Source organism: Ixodes scapularis, unplaced genomic scaffold (genome assembly GCF_016920785.2).
Source record: "Ixodes scapularis isolate PalLabHiFi unplaced genomic scaffold, ASM1692078v2 PGA_scaffold3__209_contigs__length_174095766, whole genome shotgun sequence".
NCBI classification, from domain to species: Eukaryota; Metazoa; Arthropoda; class Arachnida; order Ixodida; family Ixodidae; genus Ixodes; species Ixodes scapularis.
Window position 1 is genome coordinate 67,758,640 of NW_024609868.1, and position 24,261 is coordinate 67,782,900.

A 24,261-nucleotide genomic window follows, 5' to 3' on the forward strand; every position below is an offset into this window, starting at 1 on the left:
TTCACTTGCGCTGCAGCGAACAAGCGGGGAAGCGCGATCCAGCAATTGTCAGAGAGATCAGTGACCTCACCCCACTCGGAGATTCCCTTCGAGCAGCTTTGCGCTGGTGTTCGAGCTTCGTAGGTTGTTGTTGTGGCAACGGTTCCTCAGAATAATTCTGATTAACCATGCAAAGACGGCCACGGACAGAAACGAAAAATCAGCTGGATATGTGCACAAGCCCTCGAGGAAGCACTTTAGGCTGTAATATGCACTGAGCACAAATTGTGCAGAGTACTACACCCTTGTCTAGAGCAGCTGACCGACTTCGTGTGCGGCCTATGAAATGATGATGCAGACCACGGCAATAGATAGATTAGGCCTGCTTACATTTCACGAGTGTGCGAATTATTTATCATTTCATCCACGTAGAAGGGGTCCGTCTCCTCCTGTTCTTGACATGCAACAGAAGTCCTGGAGGTAAAGACGAGTATAGTTGTTCCGCAATCGCATTCGCTGTCTCTACTTACTTCTTTTTACCCCCGCATATCTCGGAGATGTGCGTCAAATATTTACCGTTTTGGGCTCATCAGAAGCGCATTAGATAGTGGCTGAGGGTCTAAACGCAAGGATCAGGTGTCAAAGGCTATAAAAATCTCGGCTGTAAGTTGCGACAGCGCTGACATACACTGTCAGACGCGCTCTGTGCAAACGGCAAAGGGTAGCCCAGGGGTTAGGGTGCCTACATCTCTGTCTGTTTAAGGGTGGAGACATCCATTGTTGCCCTGACTGGGCCAGCGCGTGACGCTCTCGCGCACTCGGTGCGTGACTTGGGCGCTAAAATGGCGTCTATGCATTAGCCAAAGCTACGCGCTCGAGCTCAGTGACACCGGACTGCGCGCAATTGCATGCGCGGATTGCGTGCGTGCAAAATGCATAAAAAACGATTGGGCGGAAAAATGGCTGAGACGTCACCACTCAAGCAAAAGCGCGCGTGTGTATGAAGGCACTCTACCAGGGGTTAAAGCCCCTCGATATGTTTTCGAAGGGGCTTTACCAGGGGTGAGGTGACAGCGCCCCCTGCGAATTGCGGCGAAATGTGGCGATTGCCCTTTTTGCAAAGGCCGTGAGAAGAGAAAGAGAGCGCGCGCTTCCAGTCCGGCCGTGCTATTCAACTAGTACTGCGAGCATGGCATGGTAAAGCCTTTGCTTCATTAGCCATGAATTCTCTCTTGCGATTTCTGCCAGCAACAATTCTTGAAAAGATACTATTGCGTGGTTCACTAAGCTTTGTTCTATTTTGTTTCTTTGTGAGTTTGTCACCCTTCTTCTTTTTCTTTCTGCCTCTGTCATACCTCTTTTCTCTCTCTTGCCCCAAGTTGTCAGTCAAGAAATCATCTCATTTATCTCTCCACTTTTCTTTTTTTCGCGTCCATATAATACCCCAAATGTTGTCGTCAAGGCACGAAATAGAATCTTAATAAAGTTAGAACGTTGCACCGAATGACCATCAACAGTAAGGCACTGGGTTTCTCGAAGAGACTTTACAGTATTCTAATTATCCCACTTTTTTTTTACATCAACAGCATTTAGGGGGAACATCCCCGGGAAATTGCGTGGTCGTCCTACGCAAAAAAAAACTACCTGTGACCTAATCAGCTACGTCAACGATCACATGATCGTATTCTGCCACCGCCAAGATAATACAACAAGACTGTCTGTCAATCGCTCGACCAAGTCAGCTATTTTTATCCCCGTTCCCAAATACCATGATAAAAGTTTCCTTCTAGGTCGAAACCTCAAGATAAACAAGAAACCAAACCGGCTAAGAAAACCCGCGCGACTGCCATTTAAACCTGCAGAGCGCTTCTTTGGATATGCTAATTGCCTACGACCTCAAAATAGATAAAAACTCCAAGATCTTCTTCAAACAGCCTGCGTCGTTCGTGGTTACGGTAATCTCATGCAAAGAGGTAGGGAACTTCAAAAAGTTAAATTGGTTTCGCTCGCCAGTTTCTCAATAACTCAGAAGTTTAAGATAAGGGCGAAAAAACTCTTTTCTTATGGCGAATTCCACTGGGCGTTTTGGAGCGCGCCGGGATCAGTTGACCAGATCCGGATGGGAGCACAAGATCCGAACGGGGTCGCGTCGCCTACGGATCCTCAGTGGAACATGACCACTGCTCCGGGATCGGCGGATGCCTTCCCGGCATTCAACTGCCCGGGAATCCCCTTTTCGCGGCCGCCGCGGTCGTTTCGAAGATGTTTTCGCTACGCGGAGCTAACACGTGTTCGACGCACGAGTGGCAGGAATGGCTCAGGCGCTTCTAGCAACGATTGCCCGAATGCCCGTAGCGCGGCAAATACCTTCTCTTCTCCTTCCTGGAAAACGAACCGGCTGTCGAGCCAAGGGTTAAGCAAGCGGCCATTACGATTTCTTCTGATGTCGAGACAATCTAGGAGCCCGTGACGTGCTTCTTCTTCTTCTGAGGCGAGATGCCCCACGAGAAAGGAAGTCACGTGTGTGTGCCGAGGGCTCCGAAATCGTGGGAGCGACTTCTCTCGTGGCGAATTCCACGGGTCGTTTTGGAGCGCGCCGGGATCGATTTTTCCGGAGTGAGCCTATTTCACATGCGATCGAGATCGAGACGAACTTGTTCCACTGGTCGTTTTGGATTAGCTCCCGCTCCAGATCTCGATCTGGATCCGAGAAAAGTCGCTCCCCCGATTTCGGGGGATTCAACCGGAAGCCAGCCGGGTCAGCCCGCGGCGCACACACGTGACTTCCTTTCTCGCGGGCATCTCGCCTGATCTCGCCTCAGAAGAAATGGTAATGGCCGCTTGCTTACCCCTTGGCTCGACAGCCGGTTCGTTTTCCAGGAAGGAGAAGAGAAGAGAAGGGTTTCGCCGCGCATTCCGGCAATCTTTGCTAGACGCTCCTGAGCCATTCCTGCCGCTCGTGCGTCGAACACGTGTTAGCGCCGCGATCTCGAAAACGTTGATGCTTGGAACTTGGAACCAGCCGCTACCAGACACCTGATTTGTTAAAAAAAAAAACACAGGACATTTTGGGGGAATGAATCGATCACATAGCAGGCGGTAGACAAGTAGACAGCGTTGAAAAATATTTATTCCACCGATTGTTATGAAGGCCGATGGTGTCGGTGTCGCAGTTTTGAAGCACTGTCAGTTCAGCTCAACACCAAGTTACAAAAGACGGTTCGGGGTACTGCCGGTGCTAACGCAATTTCACAGTAGAAATAGGAATTGCATGAAAGAACCGGACAGAAACACTTCATACGGTGGCGTAAATGCCGAACATATATCAGCGATGTCACTTTCCTCGGTTAGGGCTATCTGGTTTGTCAGCGAATGAAGAACATCTCGATGAAATAAAGAGCGGAAAATACTCCCCGTGTCAATTTTTCTAATTACAGCCACTGGTTGATGTCGTACAGTGGTAATTCCCGGCCCTTCGGACGCACTAGCGCTTTGTAGAGTCACATTTTCCAGCGATTCCGCGCCGCGCACGAACGAAGGTAAACAATCAAGATGGCGGAGTGTTCCCCGTGTTGTCCTCGCCGTCAGCACGGTGTGACAGGGTTGTCGGACAACTAATCGGGCCAGGCGGCAGCAACATGTTGCCCGACTGTTGTTGTTGCCGCGATGTGACAGGGTTGCCGGCAACACGACTTCCCCGTGTTGCCGGAGAGAGTTGTCCAACTGTCCCCTCAGTGTGGCAGGGCCTTTACCTCTTGGCTCGACAGCCGGTTCGTTTTCCAGGAAGGAGAAGAGAAGGTTTTGGCCGCGCTACGGACATTCTGGCAATCTTTGCTAGAAGCTCCTGAGCCATTCCTGCCGCTCGTGCGTCTAACACGTGTTAGCACCGCGATTGCGAAAACGTCTTTGAAACGACCGCGGCGGCCGCGGAAAGGGGATTCCCCGGCAGTCGAATGACATGAAGGCAAATGCCGATCCCGGAGCAGTGGTCATGCTCCACATGGGGATCCATCGCCGGCGCGACCCCGTTCGGATTGTGAGCTCCATTCCGGATCTGGTCACCTCATCCCGGCGCGCTCCAAAACACCCAGTGGAATTCGCCATCGGATCCAGATCAAGATCTGGAGCGGGAGCGAATCCAAAACGACCAGTGAAACATGTCGGTCTCAATCCCGATCGCCCAGTGAAATAGGCTCGCTCCAGAAAAGTCGATCCCGGCGCGCTCCAAAACGACCAGTGGAATTCGCCATTAGATCCTATCCGCCCTTATATAAGCGCACTCGTTGCACGTGAAAAAAAAATAAGAAAAAAAATGTTAGCAGGGCGAATGTTTAACTAAACAATTTTTTTTTAATTCATGGTTCGGGATGCACTCCGTAGCGCGTAGCACCGAACGCAAACGCATTGTCCGGAAGAACGCTACAGGATGCCTGACTCACTGTGTTCTAGATTGCACCCCAATCATTCCTCAAGCTCACGTCCGGCGAATTTCGACAAAATTTTAATTTTCTTTATTTTTTTCACATTAGACTGCCCGCAGAATGAGGATGTTTCAGATTATTGCTCCTTATAATCGCTCATTCTGCATGCCTAGTGTACATCATCCTTATAATACCTTTATTAGAGACCTGCCTTCTGGCCGTGGGGAACTCAGGTTAGGCAGAGGGATGCCTAGTATTCAAAATATTTCATTAATTTCATTTTGTTCACTTTAAGGGCGTCCGAAGGACGCATTACATGAAGGGAGATTCAAAATAAATGACAAAGGTTAAAAAAATAGAAAAAATAGCAAAACACGGAAAAATGAAATGTGATCGCGGATGCACCCAATGTCGTCGAACAAAGCGAAATAAAGAAATAATAAAGCACAAACAACGCACGAAAGCTATTATACAAAAACATAATCAAGGTGAATAGTTATACGATAGTGAACACATATCTCTAAATGAAATGGGATTGCTGTCAGAAATAATATGAGCAGGTAACCCGTACGAAAATGTCCAAATATGGCCCTGATATATCTTATATACGGCCAGATATGATAATATAAGCAGTCAAATATAGCCATATTCCGCCATATATGGGAGCAAATACGGCCGTATTTCGCCATAGAAGTGGACAAATACTAGTGCATTCCAGTCTCTGATTCAAAGTAATAAGGGGGAGAAAAGGAAGGCGTTAGTGCGACTCAAGAATGGTTCTAGTTTCCGACAATGATCTATCTAGTCTTGGCGATGTAAAACTGGCAGGGCGGCAATAAACTGATTTAAAAGGCGAATCGCTGTAATAGATGCTATAAAAAAAACAAAGCCGAGTTATTTTACGTCTTAGTTTAAGGGGAGAGAGATTATTGATAGTTTTTAAGGCCGAGACACTAGTTTCCGGTGAGTAGTTGTGTTTAAATCTTATTGCTTGCATTTGGACAGATTCTAGTCTTTGAAGAAGGTAAGTTTGTGTGTGTGTGGGGGGGGGGGGGGTTCCAAATGATGCATGCATGCTCTAATTTGGGAAGGGATATTGTCATGTATGCGAGTAGTTTCGTTTTAGGTGGGGCAAGATATAATGTTCGTCGCAAGAAGCCAAACGTTTTCAAGGCGCTGCTTGTAGTGTATTCAATGTGGTCGTTCCATGATAGAGTGTCTGTAAAATGTATTCCCGAGTACTTATACGATGTTACATGTTCCAGGTGTTGTGATAACAATAAATATTGTGATTGTGTTATTGTAGAAGACTTAGTGATGGACATTTGAGCACTACGAAGATATAATATTTAAATCGTCTTGAAGTAGAGTTAAATCGTTATTTGTAATAATTTTACGGTAAATAACGCAGTCGTCGGCGAAGAGCCTAATTGTGGAGTTTATGGAAGAAGGAAGGTCATTTATGTAAATTAAAACAGAGGACCGAGAACACTACCTTGGGTGACCCCGGATGCAACAATGGACGGACCCGATGATGATTGGTTAATTTTTACTACTTGTTTTCTGTTTTCAAGAAAGAAAGAAATGCAATTAATGACGAAAGGATCGATTTGTAGACGTGAAAGTTTAAGAAGAAGGCGATGATGAGGAACAGAATCGAATGCTTTAGCGAAGTCAATAAAGATGATATCGGTCTGAGCAGTAAGACGAGTATTCAAGTGAAGATCCGTAACAAATTCGAAAAGTTGACTTGTGCACGATGACCTTTTTGAAAACCATGTTGATTAGAAAAAAATAAGTTACACTTGTCTCGGTGAGATATGATATGGGTATACAAAACATGTTCCATGAGTTTGCATGGCGCGCTGGAAAGGGAGATGGGGTGATAGTTCGTATGATCGGAATGGTCTCCTGATTTAAAGATCGGCATGACTTTAGCGTGGGGTCAGTCAAGTGGGACAGACCCGGAGTTAAGAGATTGTTGGAATAGTTTGCAAAAATTATTTGAAGCTGCATGCTTGATTATTTTTCGAAATTTAGCAGGAATTTCATCATCACCGGGTGCTTTGCTCGTGGGCAGGTTTTCTATTACTTTGAGAATGCCGTTCTGATTAAACAAGATGGGCAGCATAGGTGGATAACTATTTGTAATAGCGTATTGGGGTAATAGGTGTGTTTCCTGGGTAAACACGCTAGAAAAAAATATGTTTAGCAAATTAGCAGCATCAACATCACTTATCTTTTCGTTCTGTTGATTTGTAAAGGTGGGGTGATTTCTGTACGATTTAGGGTTAAGAATTTTCCAAAATTTCTTTAGATCAGATGAAAGCATGCCGGGAAGGGTCGCAAAAAAAAAGTTTAGAAAAAGTTTTAAAAAAAAATTTACATTTATTTTACATTGTTTTGAGAAGGTTTTGTAAGACGTCCAGTCAACAAAATTATCCGTTCATTTAGCCTTGGAGAATAATCTTTTTTTTTTTTGTTTAGTTCGCGCCTTAAGCTATTTGTAAACCACGGTGACAGATCCTCGGTTGCCACCGTGAATCGAGGGACGGAAGTTGAAAGCATTTCCCCGAGTGTTTTCTTTTTTTTTAAGATAAGCCAGTTTTCACTGGTAGAACGCTCCCTGTATGACGCAGCAAATTCACGCTCAAATTCGTCCATGGCTGACAATAAACTTACGATATCCGTGCGTGAGTAGGCTAATATCGGTTTCTTCATTTTTTAGAGCGTCGTGAGCAAAATGACGTTTCGACAGTATAATAGAATGATCGCTAATGCTTTCCATGATGCCGAATGATGTTACACATTCTGGGCTCAAGATAATGAACAGATCTAAGATGGCTCGGTTGCTAGTCGCCGAGGTGATAATCTGATGGAGCATTTACGTTTCCTAGAGAGATAAAAAAAATCGCGCCATTGGCTAGGATTATTACAATTCAAAATAGGTTTTAATGTTGCCCAATCTATACCAGAGTAATTAAAATCACCACCGAGAACCATGTAGTGATTAGGAAAATTTACCATTAAATCACCAAGGCAGCTAACAGCGAGTCATTGAAATCGGTTTGGTCAGTATAGGGAGGGCGACAACAAACACCTATGATTACTGAACAAATATCCAACTGCACCCGAATCCATAAAAGTTCAAGGTTAGATCTTATTTGTCTTTCTGAGCAAGAAATGTCTTTTTTTACGGCAATGAGAACACCGCCACCTCTTGTGGGTTTACGGTCGTTGCTATAAATAACATACCGTTTGCTGAGTAAAATTTCAGAGTTGCTTGCATCAGACGTTAGCCAAGTTTCGGTGCCAAGAATTATATCAGGTTCGCTGGAAGACGTAATACTCTCAAATTCATCCTGCTTTGATAAGATGCTGCGAAAATTTGCGATAAAAAATGAAAAGTTGCCGACAGTGGCTGGGCGATAGAAAAGCTTTCTTCTATTATGTTATTCTTGTGGCATCGTGTTTTCTTTGGGGCCACGAACAAAAACCACCGATCCACTTGCGTGGTCATAAACATAGGTCGAGTCGTTAACATACAATTTATCAAGACGGATCTTATAGCGGGTGTTGCATTCTCTGAATTGGGAGGCAAAACCCCACAGCGTTTTCCTTGCAAATTGAACTTTACGTGAAAAGTCTTCGGATATTTGAACCTTGGGCGCTATCACATTTTTCAGTCTGAAGGCGTTGTGAAAGACTTCGTCCTTGCTTTGAAAACTAAGGAACTTGACGAGATTGGGCGATTTATTCCAATTCGTTTTCGGCCCAGACGATGTGCTTTTTCTATGGTACTTAAGTCGATTGCGAGGTGATCCTTCACGAAGTGAGTTACAATCCTTTCTGAGACGTCTCAAGTTTCATTTTCTGTTTCCGGAAGACCTTTGAAAATGAAGTTATTTCTTCGCATTCGATTTTCAAAGTCATCTAATGTGTCACCAAGTGCCTCGACTTGTTCACGTAAGGCTAAAGTTTCATGTTGAACTGGGGCCACGGTTTCTTTAACAGTGTTTAGGTTTTGCGTCATACTCGCGACTTCTTGCACCTGTCTTTCAAGGTTCGTGACGCGTGCACCCAGGACAGCGATGCCGTTGTTTATCTGGTCACGTTTCATACCATTCGTTTCTTTATTTTGGTTTGAGTTCGAGATCAGACTGTCTATCGCGTTTTTAAGTCTCTAATTGTTTCAGCATTTGTAACGGGGCCTGGGTTCATTTCAACGTCTTCTGTGGTTGCCAGCAAAAGAAACATGACGGTTGCTATCGTGAACAGCTTCAGAGATCTAGGCAGCCATATGGCAGACACGTTCATAAAGCGCATCTTTGCGGAAGATAAGGCTCGCTTTCTTTTGTTAGGAAGGAACGAACCGATTCGGTGCCCGGTAAATAACAATGTCGGTACCCATTACAAAACACCCCGACTAACGACTAACAAAAACACAAGACAAAGGTGGGATTCGCAGCGAACAAAGATAGAAATGGACTACCCTAGTGGCTTTTGGGCCTACCTGCAAGAATACAGGAGGGATGTGTACACGGCGGAATGAGGGCTGCGAATCCCGCTGTGGTGCTTGCGTTGACGGCTTTTGTCTTGTTCGTCACGTGCTTCCTCCGGTGGTGGTGGCGTGTCGAAGGTCTTGGTGATTGCTTCCTCGGCGTGCTGCTGATGCAACTGTGATGACGTCAGAAGGCAGTTGGCGCGTGTTAGGCTTGCAGGGATGAGAATCACCTTTCCAGGTGGCAGTGACTGCAAGGATACAGGAGGGATGTGTACACGGCGCAATCAGGGCTGCGAATCATTGTGGTATATATTTTATGAAATAAAAGATGCTCGAGGGCTTAGAATGAACATGATAGAGAAAACAGCAAAACATTATGTACGCTTCCTTTATATCATGCTTATGGGTATCGTCAATAAAATATTGCACAAATAATCAAAACCAATCCGCAACTTTGGGAACAAAGACCGCTCCCTTGCTTTCCGGAAACGGCTTAGCAAAATTGGCGACGTGACTGGCCGCCGCAGAGGTACAGCGCTAGTCCGTCTCATTTGTCACGCCGAGAATAGGTGATTGCTTGCATCCGGAGAGACTTGCGCGTTCGCCGCCCTAATTGTGGGTATGTGGATTGTAAGAATGGGTAAAATACGTGCAAAAATGTATCCATATACAGATACAAACTACTTGATCAAAAATGTATTTAATTGCATAACAAATTACACTTTTCAGAAAAGTATTTTAATATGAGATACAAATAAACGAAGGGTATTTGATATAATTTTTTTTAATACTTTCGTACCAACTGTTTGACATTCTAGACTTGGTACAATATACGTGCTCATATAAAGGGCTTGGAGTCTATATCTACCAAAAAAACAAGTTCTTAAAAAAGCGGCCGCAACTTCAGGAAAAAGCACGTATTCAGTGCGAGTTTAATCTCGAAGGTTTCATTGAAGCAACAAAGCCTTTTCAAACAGCCGGTCGGTATTGTGACAGCGTTAAAAAATAAAAGCGCCCGACTAAGAAGTCAATAATTCTACCCTTCATTCTTTGTTCTCTGTTCCCTTATACTTCTTCGCTATTCATTGCTGAAACAAAGAGTGTTAAAATCGTATTTGAGTTGGAAGAACTCTGAACAAATAGCATTTGGGATTTGAAATACAGAATTTTATACGATCGACAAATACGTTCTCTTAGATGTAATTAAAGACGAAAAACAAATAACAAACTTATTTCGAATGGGTTTTTCAAGCACTTGTACTTGAATTACTGCTCATTCATGATGGATTATATGATCATAACGCACCCTTGTTCTGGTGACAGCATCTTTCTTGTAGCACGTTCTTCAAAGAGAACAAATAACATAACTGCTTTGACTAAAGTGCGTCCTCGGTGTTAAAACTACGCTCTACTTAATTTAGACCACGGATTCAAACAACTAGTGGTACAAACTGAAATGTCATCACCCATATTCTAAATTCGAATATCCTGTTGTTTTTTTATCTATTAAAGACTGTACAACTTTTGCTATGACTCTCCGGAAAGAACCGTATAGTGTCGTTTAAGGAAATAAAATATTAACTTAATATTTACAGCATCCGCCGGCCTCTAAGATTACTTATTGTTTTCATAAATCTACGTGCCAACGTTTTACCTTGCTGTCTCGATGCAAACAAAACACCATCATAACGTCAGCAAATCTGTATGCTATGTATGGTCAAACTACAAACAACCCTATAGAGGAAATTGCCTAAATCGACAACCACAAGAAAAGACAACCACAAGAAAAAATAATTAATCAACGCAGTTTCATTGATAATGTACTATATCATTGTAATTTAGAAAGCGTATAAACTTCAGTTTTACGTTCTATTAACGTCTATATTGCGACGTTCATTTTTCTTCAGACTGTCTTTCTGTCTTAGCTCTAAAGGCATTAGTTGGTTAATATTGCACGCATACTGACCCACGTTTTATTTTAACATGTAACACCCGTCGTTGATTGCACAAATATCCACCGGCAGAACGCCCATCTAGGTCAATTCAATATCTTACCACACCTTGACGACACCAATCTCCCACCCCACCCTCCACTGCTCCAATAATAACTCGACCACAACAAAAAACAGTTACTTAAGATTAATATCAAACTTCTTTGAAGCCACAGTTCTCAGAAGCAACCCCATGTTCACGTAGTGTTTTTTTCTCAATTATCTAACCTAGATTGAAGCATGTCAAGCCAGTATGCAGCTAAGCTCAGTTCACTTCTCATTGAATACATTACTAATTCCATTGCAACATATCTGCTCTTAAACTGACGCTAAGCACAATTAATGAACTAGCCTGCTGAAATCAGCAAGGACGCCTGACTAGTGCATCCGGTATCTTGATGGCGCAGCGGCTTTTGTGAAATTGCGTTTCTGTTGTCTTCTGGATTTTTTTCTAAATAGGGGCATTGCCTAAGATCTGAATAGATACTTTATCGATGATTGCCTCAGTTTTCACTGGTTCTAGTTTTCACAGATTTTTTTTTCTATAACTAATTTGCGCTTTCAAAATCGACCGAGGTATTAAAATTGTACAATACATGACACGTATTCCACGATGGGATCTCAGCTTATCTATATATCTTTCCTTGTCCCGTTACAAGTGTATGCACGTATAAAAGAGTGTGCTAGCGATAAGGTTTGCTGTCTATTATGGCGGCTTACTGATCTGTTCTAACAATATTATTGGTAGAGCGCCGTAAAAAATATACGCTTTGCATTTATTACAAGGGTCGATAATAACTGTATCGCCAAATTAAGCGTGAGACACGCGAGAAACATGTTATAGCCTGGTCTATCCTGTCGCGCCTTTTTCTTCTAAGAGGTGCACTCTACAAGCACCACGTACATTGACGCGCTTGTGGCTATTTCTACGAAAGAAAAAGGTTGTTCTCAATTTTTTTTTCTTGTGTGGTTTTATTTATCAAGGCTATTGGCATTGGAAAACTGAGTAAAACTGAAAACTGAGCGTCACGCTCGGTGTCGCAGCATAAATTATGCTCTAAAGGTAAAAAAATACAGCGAAGAATTCTGGCGAATTCCTCGCAGTATTTTCTCGTCGATCGTAGTGATTGGCTCGTCACATGTTTTGCGGTGGAGTAGCGGAGCGGGAAGCTTTAAAGAGCATATATATGGGGGTATTCACTGGACGCCACATTTGAGGGCACTGTTTACAGCGCACGCACAGAACGAGCTCACATTAATGATGAGGCCGCCACTCTCGTTGACGTGGAATGTACGTTACAAAAGAACTCTGGAAGCTCAACATCAGCACGTGCTCAACACTCGCGTGCACAGCTATGGACGTGCGCGATCGAAAGTGTCACTGTGGTCGGCCTTTCATGATTGGCCGAATGCTGACTACGACGTCAGCAAATGATTTCTCATCGACGGAAATAAGAATAATGGCAGAACTTCAATTTTGGAGGTGTTGGTAGTGTTGGTTTCAGAGCGCAATGATTTCACGCTTCCCCCATGCCAAATACAAACACCATCGAACTTGTTGTTCGTAAGGTAATGACATCACGAGAGGGAACCATAGGGGTTGCTTGAGGTCACGGTGCTTGAGGTGCGTCATGCACAGAGCGTCCCCACCCGAGCCAACGAAGGCTCTGACCTTCGATGTCTCCTGCCCGTCGGGCGCGTCTGTGGATTCTATCTTTGGCGCGGCCACGGGCATTGTCGGCTCCGCCGAATTGTTTTCTGTACAGCACCTGGGAGCAACCAACTTCCAATTGTCCGTCCCCTCGCCGTCGACCATGAACCGCATCGTTAACGCTGGCGCCCTGAGCATCGGTGGAACCCTCGTTCCAATCGTCCCCATCGGACCGCAAGTCACAGCAATAACATGTCTCTTCTTTCCGGTCTACGTCAAGAGCGAAGCACTCACCATTGCCCTCGCACCTTACGGGAAGGCGCTGGACATCCGCTTTGGAGTGTACCAAGACCACCCCACCTTGCGAACGAACACGCGTTACATACGCATGGAAATAAAAGAGGCAACCCCTGTCCCGAACTTCCTCCGCGCCTCCGGCCATCGGGCAACCTTTGACTACCGCGGCCTCCGACGCGTATGCCGATGGTGCCAGCGAGAGGGCCACATCAAGGCGGCCTGCAGTGTGCCCTACTACATCCGCTGCGCCGCTTTCGGCCACGACTCCGCCGGATGCGCGGCCGGTTGTGGACGTTGCGGGGCGGCCCACGCGACGCTGGACTGCACCCAACGTCGCACCTACTGATCCCTATAGCCGGCCAAAGCCTGGACTAGTTCCCGGCCCTGGCATCGACCCCTCGGGATTGACCCCCTGCTACCCGTTTACCAGCAGCGTCGAACGCACCCGCCCCGACACCCGCCGTCGGCCCCACTGAGTCCACCGTGCCCTCCCCGTCCGAGTCCACCAAGACAACCTCGCCTGAGCTCGATGCGACGACAACGCAGCCCGAGCCGGATACCTCCATGGCCACGGGTGAAGATTCGAACGCCAGCAGCCATGCTTTCGAACGCGCCGGGAACCACAATTTTAAACGACGTCGAGACCAGCGTTCCGCTCCCCACGAGCTCCCGCTCCGAGGAAGCGCCGGTACAACTAGAGTCCCCGACTGCGCCGGAATTTCAGTCCAGCCCGAGCCTCAACAGGAGCGATTTCACGGAGAACTCGGAAGAGGAACGCCTGGTTATCAACGAGACCGCCAAAATGCCGCCAAGGGAGTCGAAACCCGCTCAAGACCGCGTTACCGAGAACGACGCCGCAACGCAAGCCTGGAACCGCGGAGACTTCGAGGCCGCAGTCGCAGCCGACACGGTGGTGCAGAGCGGGGGAAGCATGTCCTTTCCAGCAGCGACAAGTTCGCGACCCCGCAAGGCACCACATCCGCCGCAGCTCGCCTCAAGCACTTGCGGAACGACTTCTCTTCGCCCACTGGAAGCCCCAGTAGCCAGCCATCGTCCGAAACACTCTCGGAGAAGAGCCGGTGACTTCTTTTCCTCCTCTCCGCACGGCTACGGGTCCTCACCCTGAATGTCCAGGGGCTATGTTGCATGTTTTGGACTCCCAGGAGACTAGGGAGAAGGAAGTGACGTAGGTGTGAATGAACGTATCTTAGCAGCACCACGCAACGCGTCATCAGCGACTCCACCAACCAACATCCAAAGAGCGAATTGTTGACATCACTTCCTTCTCCCTAGTCTCCTGGGAGTCCAAAATGTGCAACATAGCCCCCAAGGGGTTCCGCAGTCCGACCAAACAGGTTGAGGTTCTCCAGCTTGCCCGGACCGTCGGTTGCGACCTCCAAATTCTCCAGGAGACAAATTTCGTTAGGCAACGCGACGTCACCCTCTTCAAGCAACGTTATGCACTGGATTTTTTTTTTTTTCTCTTGCTTCTACCCGGAGCTTGAGGGTAGGTGTTATTATTTGTAATCGTGAGCTCATGCGGCAAAGTTCGTGCTGCTTCGACCCCGATGGCCAATTCATCACATTCGATTTTTTCGTGGACGCCGCTCGTTTTCGCACCGTGTGCATTTACGCCCCGGCACAACCCTCGCACTCCACGGCATTCCACAAGGGGTTGGATGTTCACTTCCTCGACGCGCGCCACTGCCTGGTACTCGGCGATTTCAACTGCGTCGTCGACTCCCGGCACGACGTTGGAAGACCAGGGTATTACCGCAGTACGTGGAATGCCCGCGAGTTGAGACGGTTGATTGGACATTTCGACTGGGTGGACTGCTGGACCCTTCTCGATGGCGCTACTTTCGGGCACACCTGGCAACGTGGTAAGTCAAGCAGCCGCCTGGACAGGGTCTACGTCACCGAAATTCTAGCCTACGCCGTTCAAGATTGTGGGGCTGTGAACTTCCCAACCCCCATCGGTCACGTCTCAGACCACCGGCCAGTGCTCGCGGAGCTCAGTCTGGCTCCCTCGACCGGACACCAACGCTTCTAGCGTTTGGACTCCCGCGTCCTGCGGGACCCGACGAGCCGCGACCGCCTGAAAGAAGTTTTGCGCCGGTCTTTTCTTGGAGTGGCGCTAGATCCAGCGAACTGGGACCACCTTCTAGAAACCTGGCGGGTGGCGTGTGTGGCGGAGGGCCGTGCCCTGCGCCAGCGGCAAGTTGAAGAGCTCCGCGACACCTCGCTGCGAATCCGCATCGTACGTCGCGGAGGTGCTGGGACTCCCCTAAGGGGGGCTACCTGTCGCAGCTCCTCGACCGGTACCAACGCCTACTACGGGCGTCGAAGACAGCAACGACAGTTCTTCAGGGGAAGGGCGGACCCTCCTTCCACCCCGAAGTGCTTCGCTACACACACCGGACACAGGTGAGGGAGCGGCGAGTCCCGCCCTTTCCAACTGCTGCATCGACGCTTCCGCCTGGCCAACCTTCTGTCCCAAGCTTCAGCTCCCACTTCGAGGCCCTGGCGACTTCGGAGTCAACGATACACCGCGCGACCCTGGCCACGCACCCTTTCTTGCACGACCTCCCCAAAGTTCCACCCACCACCGGCGCTCAGCTGTTCAAGCCCCCCAATGCAGAGAAGGTTCACAACGCCCTCCTGAAAATGAAGACTGGATCTGCGCCGGGCCCGGATTGATTGCCGACCGAGTTTTACCACACGTTCTGGGATGTGCTGGGGAGCATGTCTGTGCAGTCCTCCGCACGTTCTTCACGGAGCTCCGCCTGCCGGAGTCCTTCCGGCAGGGCAGGATAATCCTGTTGCCCAAGGAGGGAGGAGACCCCAGCTACCCAGGGCCGTGGCGACCTATCACTTTGCTAAGCGCAAGCTACGGGCTGCTCGCTTCGGTGCTTGCACAACGGCTGCACGACATCCTCCCGGACATTGCAACAACGCGCCAGACGTGTTCGGTCGTAGGCCGCAGCGTCCACACACTGTCGTCACTCACGAGAGACGTGTTTCACAACACGAATTCCCGCTGCGCCAGGGATTTGATCGCCTCCCTGGACCAGGCGAAAGCGCTCGTCCGGGTTGAGCACCCTTTCCTTTTCGCCACGCTTGACACCTTCGGTTTCCCCCCGGAGGGCGTGCGCCTCTTCGAGGTCCTGTACGCCGGCATGAAGAGTGATCTGTGCGTGGACGGCAGCGTGGTGGCCAGCTTCCCCGTCACGCGAGGCGCACGCCAGGGCTGCCCACTCTCGCCGCTCCACTTCGTCCTGTCGCTCGAGGCGTTCCTCAACAACATTGAGCGGTGCTCCCTGGTGCGCGGTCTCCCCCTCCCGGCAGCGGCGAGGTGAGGGCGACTGCGTACGCCGACGACATCACACTGAACCTACGCGACGCTGACGACCTTGGCGCGGCGCTTCAAGTCTTCACGACGTACGGCTCGCTCTCGGGCGCGCGCCTCAACGAGCAAAAGAGCAAAGCGCTGAGGGTCAACCGCCCACCAGACCCAGCCTCCCCGCTCCCGGCGACTGCCGTGGTGAAGATCCTGGGCAAAACGTACAACGCGATGGGAATCTCGCCCGAGATGTGGACCCGCCTTGCGCGCGACATCACGGCAAGTGTGGATCGCGCCCGCGGCTACGCTCTCCCCATGGCCAAGCGCCGGTACCCGGCCCACTCGGTGTTCTGCGGGCGTCTCTGTTACCCAGCGCAGGTGCTGGTACCACCGCGAAGCTTCATCAGACAAGTGCGAAGTTCTCTGTTGAGATTCTTCTGGATGGAGAAAACCGAGCTCGTCACCCGTCAAGTGCTGTTGCGGAAGCCCCCAGGAGGTGACCTTGCCCTTCCAAACCGACCGGCACGGGTGAACGCCCTGAAGCATCGTCGCCAGGTGGCTACGGTCAGCTGCACCGGAGACAGAGCGAGAGGCGCCTTCGAGTCGCCAACGCACCTTGGTTTGCGGGGACGACGTTACCTTCTCCGAAGGAACATCGGGTTGACCCACGCCAGTGTCATCTAGCCGACTTTGCCGTCCGGTCCCTCTCCTTGCTTTTTCGGCCTGACCTCGACGCATGGCGACCCAACAGCCTTGGGACGTCCTCGACAAAGGAGGAGGCTTTACTCAATTTCCCCAGCTTAGATCGCCCATGGGATTACCCCTAACACACGGAAGCCAGGACGCCTGCAATTATGAATGTCTTCCGCCTTCCTCAACTTCGATGGCACCATTGTCCGTCGAAATTGACCGGCGACACCGCGGCAAGGATGTCTGGCCCCTCCGTGTGTGTGTCGCGTGTGGCAGTCTGAGGGAGAGGGAAATGGAGTGCCTGGCCGTTACGAACAATGAACCCTGGGGATTCCCTGCTAGGGATGTGGGGACAAGTGAGGTTATAAAAGCAATTGCAGGCGGCTGCTAACTTGTGTTCTCAACAGTGTTCTCGAGCGCTCACAAGCGCTCTTCCGTCCAATGATGTAACCTGTTCATATGTATATATAAAGAGTTATATTATATAAGAGACACCCCTCCTGCTTTCTGGTCCTTCCCGAGTCCGGCCTCCAAATGAGTTCCCGCCCTGGCTCGGCTCCCTGCCGTACCCAAAGTGCCCGGACAATCAGGCGTTCCCAACAGTTCTCTCCTTCCCGCGCGTGAAGGGAGGATTGGGCTTCCCCTGCGTGGATGGCACGCCCGCGCTACTCCAGCTCAAGACAATGCTCATGATCCTACACGAAGCTGAGAACCCGGCCAGAACTCTCGCTCTCTACTTCGTGGGGCACTCCCACCGAGACCTGGATGTCGACCTCATCGGCCCGTCGGGTGCCTGTGCTGAGACACCGCCCCCGTCTTACTGCAAAGCGCTTTAATCGCACCGCCACCTCGTGGAGGAGGCGCCACAATTGGACATCACGAATACACCAGCGTCACGCCTCGCCCAAACCCTGTTGGAACCACAGCTCACTCGCGTTCAGATCGGACTCTCGGATTCATTCCCATGGGTCAGCCTCACCTCCTCCAACCTTCCAGGACACCTGCGAGACTTCGAGTGGCAGCGCGGCTGGGGAGTGCTTCCCACACGGGACCGCCTACTTCGGTGGTGCGTGTGTCGCACTGATAAGCGCCCGAACTGCGACGACCGAGAGACGTACGTGCATGTTGTGTCGGAATGTGTGGTGACGCGCCCGTTCTGGCGGGTGGTTCGCACTAGTTTCCGGGGGCTGGGTGTGGCACTGTACCTCCTACGCGGACGCTGTGCTTCGGGGCTTCTGGCGGGCCTTCCGGAATCTGCTCCCGCGAGCGAGTACGTCCTGTGGCGAAACCGGTGCTACGCCGTGGCAGGGGGACGGAGGTTGCGCGCGCTTTGGCCGCTTTTGTTCAGGCTTCGGCGGAAGCTCGTGTCGCACCACGAGGAACAACTGTTCCTTCTCGGAGAGCAGGAGTTCCTGCGGCGCTGGTCCTGCCGACACCTCCACGTGCACAACTATCGTATCGAAGTGCGATTTCAATACGTCGATCATATCAGATCGCGTTAGGCGGAGAAAAGGGGAACGGGACGCGATGCGGCCCTCTCTTTGTGGCGTTGCAGGGGCGGAACGTGCGAGCGAAGTACCGGTCGGTGTCTCTTTGCGCGAGTGATTGCGCGGACGGGTGTTTTGCGGAGCAGCGGGCGTGGGCCCGCGCCTTAGGCGCGGGGCTGCCTAACTTGGCTTGTGGAATGTAGAGCCTGTATATACTGTACATAACGCGCTTTCGGTTTTTGGTTTTGTTCTAGTCATGACACCTCTGTTGTAAATACAATTTTCTAACCAGATTAGCCAATCGCCTTGCGAGGGTTCGGTCGTCTGTATGTTAGTATCCGTTTGTGTCCGGCTAACAGGTAGGGAAGGCAATGGCGCTACTTTCCCAGGATCCAGTGTTTTTAGGGTCTTACCGAGATACCAAGCCACTGAAGTGGGCCTTGACGAGCCTCCACAAAGGTCAATGCTGGGTAGAAGAGCACCATCTGATCTAAAATGTCAATAACCTCTCTCGTTGTGGCAATGACGGAGCGAAGTGATCAAAATAAAAGGGAACAAAACTTGAAGGTCGACGATGGCTGCGCCCATGCACAGCTGCTGCAAAGCGTCTATACTCCGTGCACTCTTAAGCTGAGACTAGAAGCTCTGCCTTCAGCGCGAGCTTTCTGCCCTTGCTAACACAAGTGTGAACGCGCAGGCACGCGCAACCAGAGCACAGCGGAAGCCAGCGAGCTCGCGCTGAAGGCGGAGGTTCAAGTCCCAGATTCGACCGCTATTTATTTGTACCGTTCCTCTAATAGATGGCGCAGAATTTTTCCGGAACAAACGAGTTGCATGCTAGCAGCTGCGCATGCAGGGTGAACGGAGTATACCGCCCCCTGGTGCTGTTTTGTGGGCAAACAAACTCACTGGTAGTTAAGTACAATATACGCGCGGCCACCGCTGAACTGGGCCACGTAAGTTCGCTGAAAACACAGTGTCTTACTCCGGTTCTCTTCATCTTTTTTCTCTCCCCGCAGATGATCAAAATGATGATCATGGTTGTGACGGTGTTCATGCTGTGCTGGTTCCCGCTGAACGCGTACATCCTGCTCTCGGACCTCAACCCGGACATCAACAGCTACGAGTACATCCGCTACATCTACTTCGTCATCCACTGGCTGGCCATGAGCCACGCTTCCTACAACCCGTTCATCTACTGCTGGATGAACGCCAAGTTCCGCGAGGGCTTCGGCAACCTGACCCGTCGCTGCTGGCCGCCGGTCTGCTGGCCGGGGCGGCTCAGGAGACAAACGCTTCGCAAGGAGTCGAACGAGGGCGCCGCTTTGCGCCGCGTCAACACGTACACCACGTACGTGAGCGTACGTGCTGCGGGCGGAGGCTCCAGCCTCAAGTTCAACGGCAACCGCGGTCTCAAGGAGGTCAACGGCAAGATCGGAGACTACGAAGACTCCCGGGTCTGAGCGTCGCCTCTGTGTGTGTATGTGTGTGTGTCTGGCGCGAAGAAAACGCGTTGGTGTGGCGATGCCGAAACGTCTGTTCGGTCTTGATGACTAATGCGCTCAAGGACTACGAAGAAGCTCCATAGAAGTGAGGAAGCTATCGTGCTCACAACGTGAGAGTGAAATCGGGTGTTACGTCCGGTCACATCGCCCGTGCTTAACATTTACGAGTGTGTGACACTGGTATAGTTTGTTTTCTCGTGTATCAAGTAAAACAGAAAAGGTCACTCCTCATAAACTGTGCTCACGCTCTTCGGCAACGGGAAACTTCGAACTCAAGACACTCTACACGCGTGCGGTTAGCCTCTCTCCCGTGTTTAAAATCTGGTCTTCGCTGCTCTTATGTTTACACTGAGTATTGCATGCTACACTTGATGTTCGTCTCAAACATGCCCATATACATGGCTTGCACTGGCGTCATATCGGCGGCCTCGAGGCGGCAGTACTGTTGAGGTGTACCTTCTGGAAATTACACTTCGCAACACCGACTTCATTTTTCTCTGCAAGAGCGAGTACAAATGACCACCAGCGCGACTCGACTACGTCACTTGCAATCCATGTGTACTATTGTGTTTGTTGCGCGAAACGCGCCCCCAGTGACCAGCCGAAGTGCAGCCGTCGCGATGCTCACAGACACATGTGCAGCAACCACAAGGTCAGTGACGTTCACTGTCTTGAACACTGGCAAAACGGACACTGCCCTGGTCAAGCAGCAAAATATTTGACACTTAAATGTTGTTTTGGCACCTTTTTCGTACCATAAGGGGATATTAATAAGAAGAAAGGTGGATAGATCGCACGAGGTCGCATCTACAATGTTAAAACAATGAAAAGAAAAAAGTATCCAAGAAATGGGCTTTGTTTGAGGGCCAGATGCGTACTCATACCGTCCACGATATTAGAGAAAACGCAGAGCGCCCTGCGTTTGCGTTAGCGTTGCGTGCTCCACACCGAGCATGCGCGGCGTCTCCCTGCACCAATCCAAGACCGCAGTTTGGGTTCCGCGCACGCTCAGTATTGAACACGCAACGCTACCGCAAACGCAAAGTGCTTTGCGTTAGCGTTGCGTGTTCCATACGCAATACTAAAAGTCACTACTATTGGGAAAGGCAGCTCGCTTATATTGCTACAAACATTGATAGTTTAAGAAACGCGGGGCCCTGCTTATTATGTTAATGCGTCTTGCTTTGTGATTGGTCCTGCAGCATTCTTATCGGGTAATGCTGCTATCTCATTGGCTGAGGGACGATAATGAAATAGGAAGATATGTTGATAACATGCAAATTTAAAAATATTTGTTTCAACTGTATGCAGTGCGTCAAAAGTGCACGTAAAGCGCTGGTGTAATCGAACACGAGGTCAAAAGACGCGTGGCATCGTTTCGAAAGTTGTACTTCTGGTTCGCTAAAATATTTCAAAAAGAACATTTCATGCCAAAGCCTTGAGTTCAGCATCGTTACGTGATTGTGAAGCTTCATTTACTATAAGCGAAAGAATGCGGGATTAATGCAGATTAGGAAGCATCCTGATCTAAAACTGATATTTTGCGCCTCCTGTTCACTATTTTATTTCTCCGTGTCCCAGGGTTTATGTTATTATGTCTTTTGCAGTGGTGTATTGAGTGTGAATGCGGGCAAGAGTAAAATATCCAGTCAATATGAGTGTTTTTGTGTACAGCTAGGGCGTGGTACAGTAAGGCCGAACGCGCAATCTGCTATATTTGTTCACAACTTCACACGGTTAAAATATTGACATAAAAATATCCACAATAGTGCAATAAAATCCAATCTTGTTTGGCACTAACCACTACGAGTAAAATGCGACAAAACAGAGAAGCCTTCTTCAAGTTAAATATGCTTTACCGCTCTTTACGTACACACCGCAAATTAATGTCGAGTTGTGATTTGCCGGGTAATCTTAGCTGGTCTAATCTATTTGTCTAAAGGGTTGCGATATCAACTAATGACGGTGTTCGTACAAGGTAGGTTACTGTATCTGGAAAAGTAGCGCCATTGCCTTCCCGCCTGCTAGCCGGACACAAGCAAATACCAACATACAGGCGACGAAACCTCTCAAAGTGATTGGATGATTGGTCTCGGTTGCCATAGCTATCGCCATTTTGCGCCTCTCAAATGCTCGAAGCTTCGAAAGGGTCGTTTCAATTAGTCGCAGCAAAATCGCTATCCATCATGGCACTGAAAGCGTTCCTCCGCCAATATTAGCCCCGTGCGCGACCGAAAGCGTCGCTGCCGCGATTGGCCCAAAAGCTGACTATGACGTCGGAAAGGGTATACCATCGACGGAAATAAGATGAATGAAAGAACTTTAGTTTCGACGGTGTTGGCAGTGTTGCTTTGAGAGCGCAATGATTTCAGGCTTCCACCATGCTATTTACAAACCCCATCGAACTTGTTGTTCGCAAGGTAATGACGTCACAAGGGGGAACCTTAGGAGGGCGCCACCAAAACTTCTCGCCGCTAATACGCGTCTTTGGAACTGGGTATAGAATAAACTTATCACTCATGCTTATCTCCCCAGGGCCCGTTTGCTCGAAGCGCTAACCGCGGCTAAAGTTAGCCGCAGTACCTAGGAGAGGGATTTTGAGATCATGTGACTGGCTCGGTGGGGATGCGGGGAAACATGGCGGTGCCCCAGCGAGTGAGCGCCGCTCGCTTTGGAACTAATATGTCGTTGTAGCTGCCATATCGGGCGCGTTAGGCAGCAACGAATAATGCAGGAGGCTTTCGCTTTGCCTTACCTCACTTAAACCGCAAAGCATGGGCAATGACATCGCCGCACTTTTTAGATAGTGTTTCGATTCTGCGCATTCCTAAGCCTAAATGAACGCGATAATTGTAGGCATGGCAACGTCTTTGGAAAGCGGATTGTTGATAGCACACAGAACCAGACAGCGTCCCGACAGACTTTTTTCTCAATTATCCAAGCATCGCGAGGAGAACGCTGGAAGTGTAATTCTACGGTTCACGCGCGCTGGCCTTCCTCTTATAAAAGATTTGAAGTAAAAAATCATAATAAGGCTCTAACGAACGCGCGTGCAAGGCAAAATTTGTTTTATACTTTATGCTTTAGAACGGTTACTACTGCAGACGCCAGCACGTGCGTCGCGTGCAACTACAGCCGTAGCATGCACCTCGGTGCTTGGATAATTTAGAAAAAAGGTCTGTTGGGACGCCGTCTGCTTTTGTGTGCTATCAACAATCCGCTTTCCAAAGACGTTGCTATGCCGACAATTATCGCGTTCATTTAGGCTTAGGAGTGCCCAGAATCGAAACACTATCTAAAAAATGCGGCGATGTCATTGCCCATGCTTTGCGGCTTAAGTGAGGTAAGGCAAAGTGAAAGCCTCCTGCACCATTCGTGGCTGACTAACGCGCCCGATATTGCAACCACAACGACATATTAGTTCCAAAGCGAGCGGCGCTCACTCACTGGGGCACCGCCATGTTTCCCCGCATCCCTACCGAGCCAGTCACGTGATCTCCAAATCCCTCTCCTAGGTACTGCGGCTAACTTTAGCCGCGGTTAGTGCTTCGAGCAAACGGGCCCAGATCTCTTACAATTCAATTATGTTGCTCTTCTTGCGTGTTTCAAGGCCGGAAAATTATTTTTGAATGCCTCCAAGCACTGACGCCGCATGTCATGGCGCACATCTTCGTACCGCCATCACATGCAACGTCAGTGCTTGAAGGCACTGAAGTTTACTGTCTTCAAATACGCAAGAAGAGCAACATAATTGTGAGAGATCTGGGGAGATAATCATGAGTGTTACGCTTATTGCATACCCAGTTCCAAAGACGCTTATATTGCTGCGAAGCATCATCGTGCTTTGAGCACGATGATGCTTCGCAGCGATCTTGGTGCGACTGGTTGGAGCGACCCTTTTGAAGCTTCGAAGATTCGAAAGGCCCAAAATGGCGATCGCCATGGCAATCGAGATCGGTCATCCAATCATATTCAAAGGTTCTGTCGTCTGTATTTTATTTATTTTTTTGTTCGGCTAGCAGGCGGGAAGGCAATGGCAATACTTTCCCAGATCTAGTGACTCTACTTACAGGAAAACTTCACCTATCTGGAGCGAGCATGTGACAAGAGCGTTGGTATGATCTGCGGTACAGCCTTCAGAATCCCTTATGATGGTTCAAGAGCGAGACAGATGCGATGAAATAAAGCAAAACCAACTTAGCTGCCCGCACGCTCTTTCGATTTCGTGGATCAGGATCTCGAACATTCGGTTTCTTTTTATACGCCCCCCCCCCCCCCCCCCCCCCCCCGAGGATCTCGGGAGGACCTCGGGACTGGTTCTTTCGGGAGGATCTCGGAAGGACCTCGGGTACCTTCGGTGACCTCAGGGAGGGGCGGGGGACACGTGACCCCC

At 49.3% G+C, this 24,261-nt stretch overlaps 1 protein-coding gene across 1 annotated transcript in view; it reads left to right on the forward strand.

Moving 5' to 3' along the window:
* LOC8032994 (RYamide receptor) overlaps positions 1-22,072 on the forward strand; it is a 147,054-nt gene extending 124,982 nt beyond the window's left edge. Inside the window, exon 2 of the mRNA XM_040219598.3 lies at positions 19,383-22,072. Within this exon, the coding sequence (XP_040075532.1) occupies positions 19,383-19,826 (444 nt within the window). The 3' untranslated portion in view covers positions 19,827-22,072. The remainder of the gene's footprint in view (positions 1-19,382) is intronic.
* Positions 22,073-24,261: the final 2,189 nt, after the last annotated feature.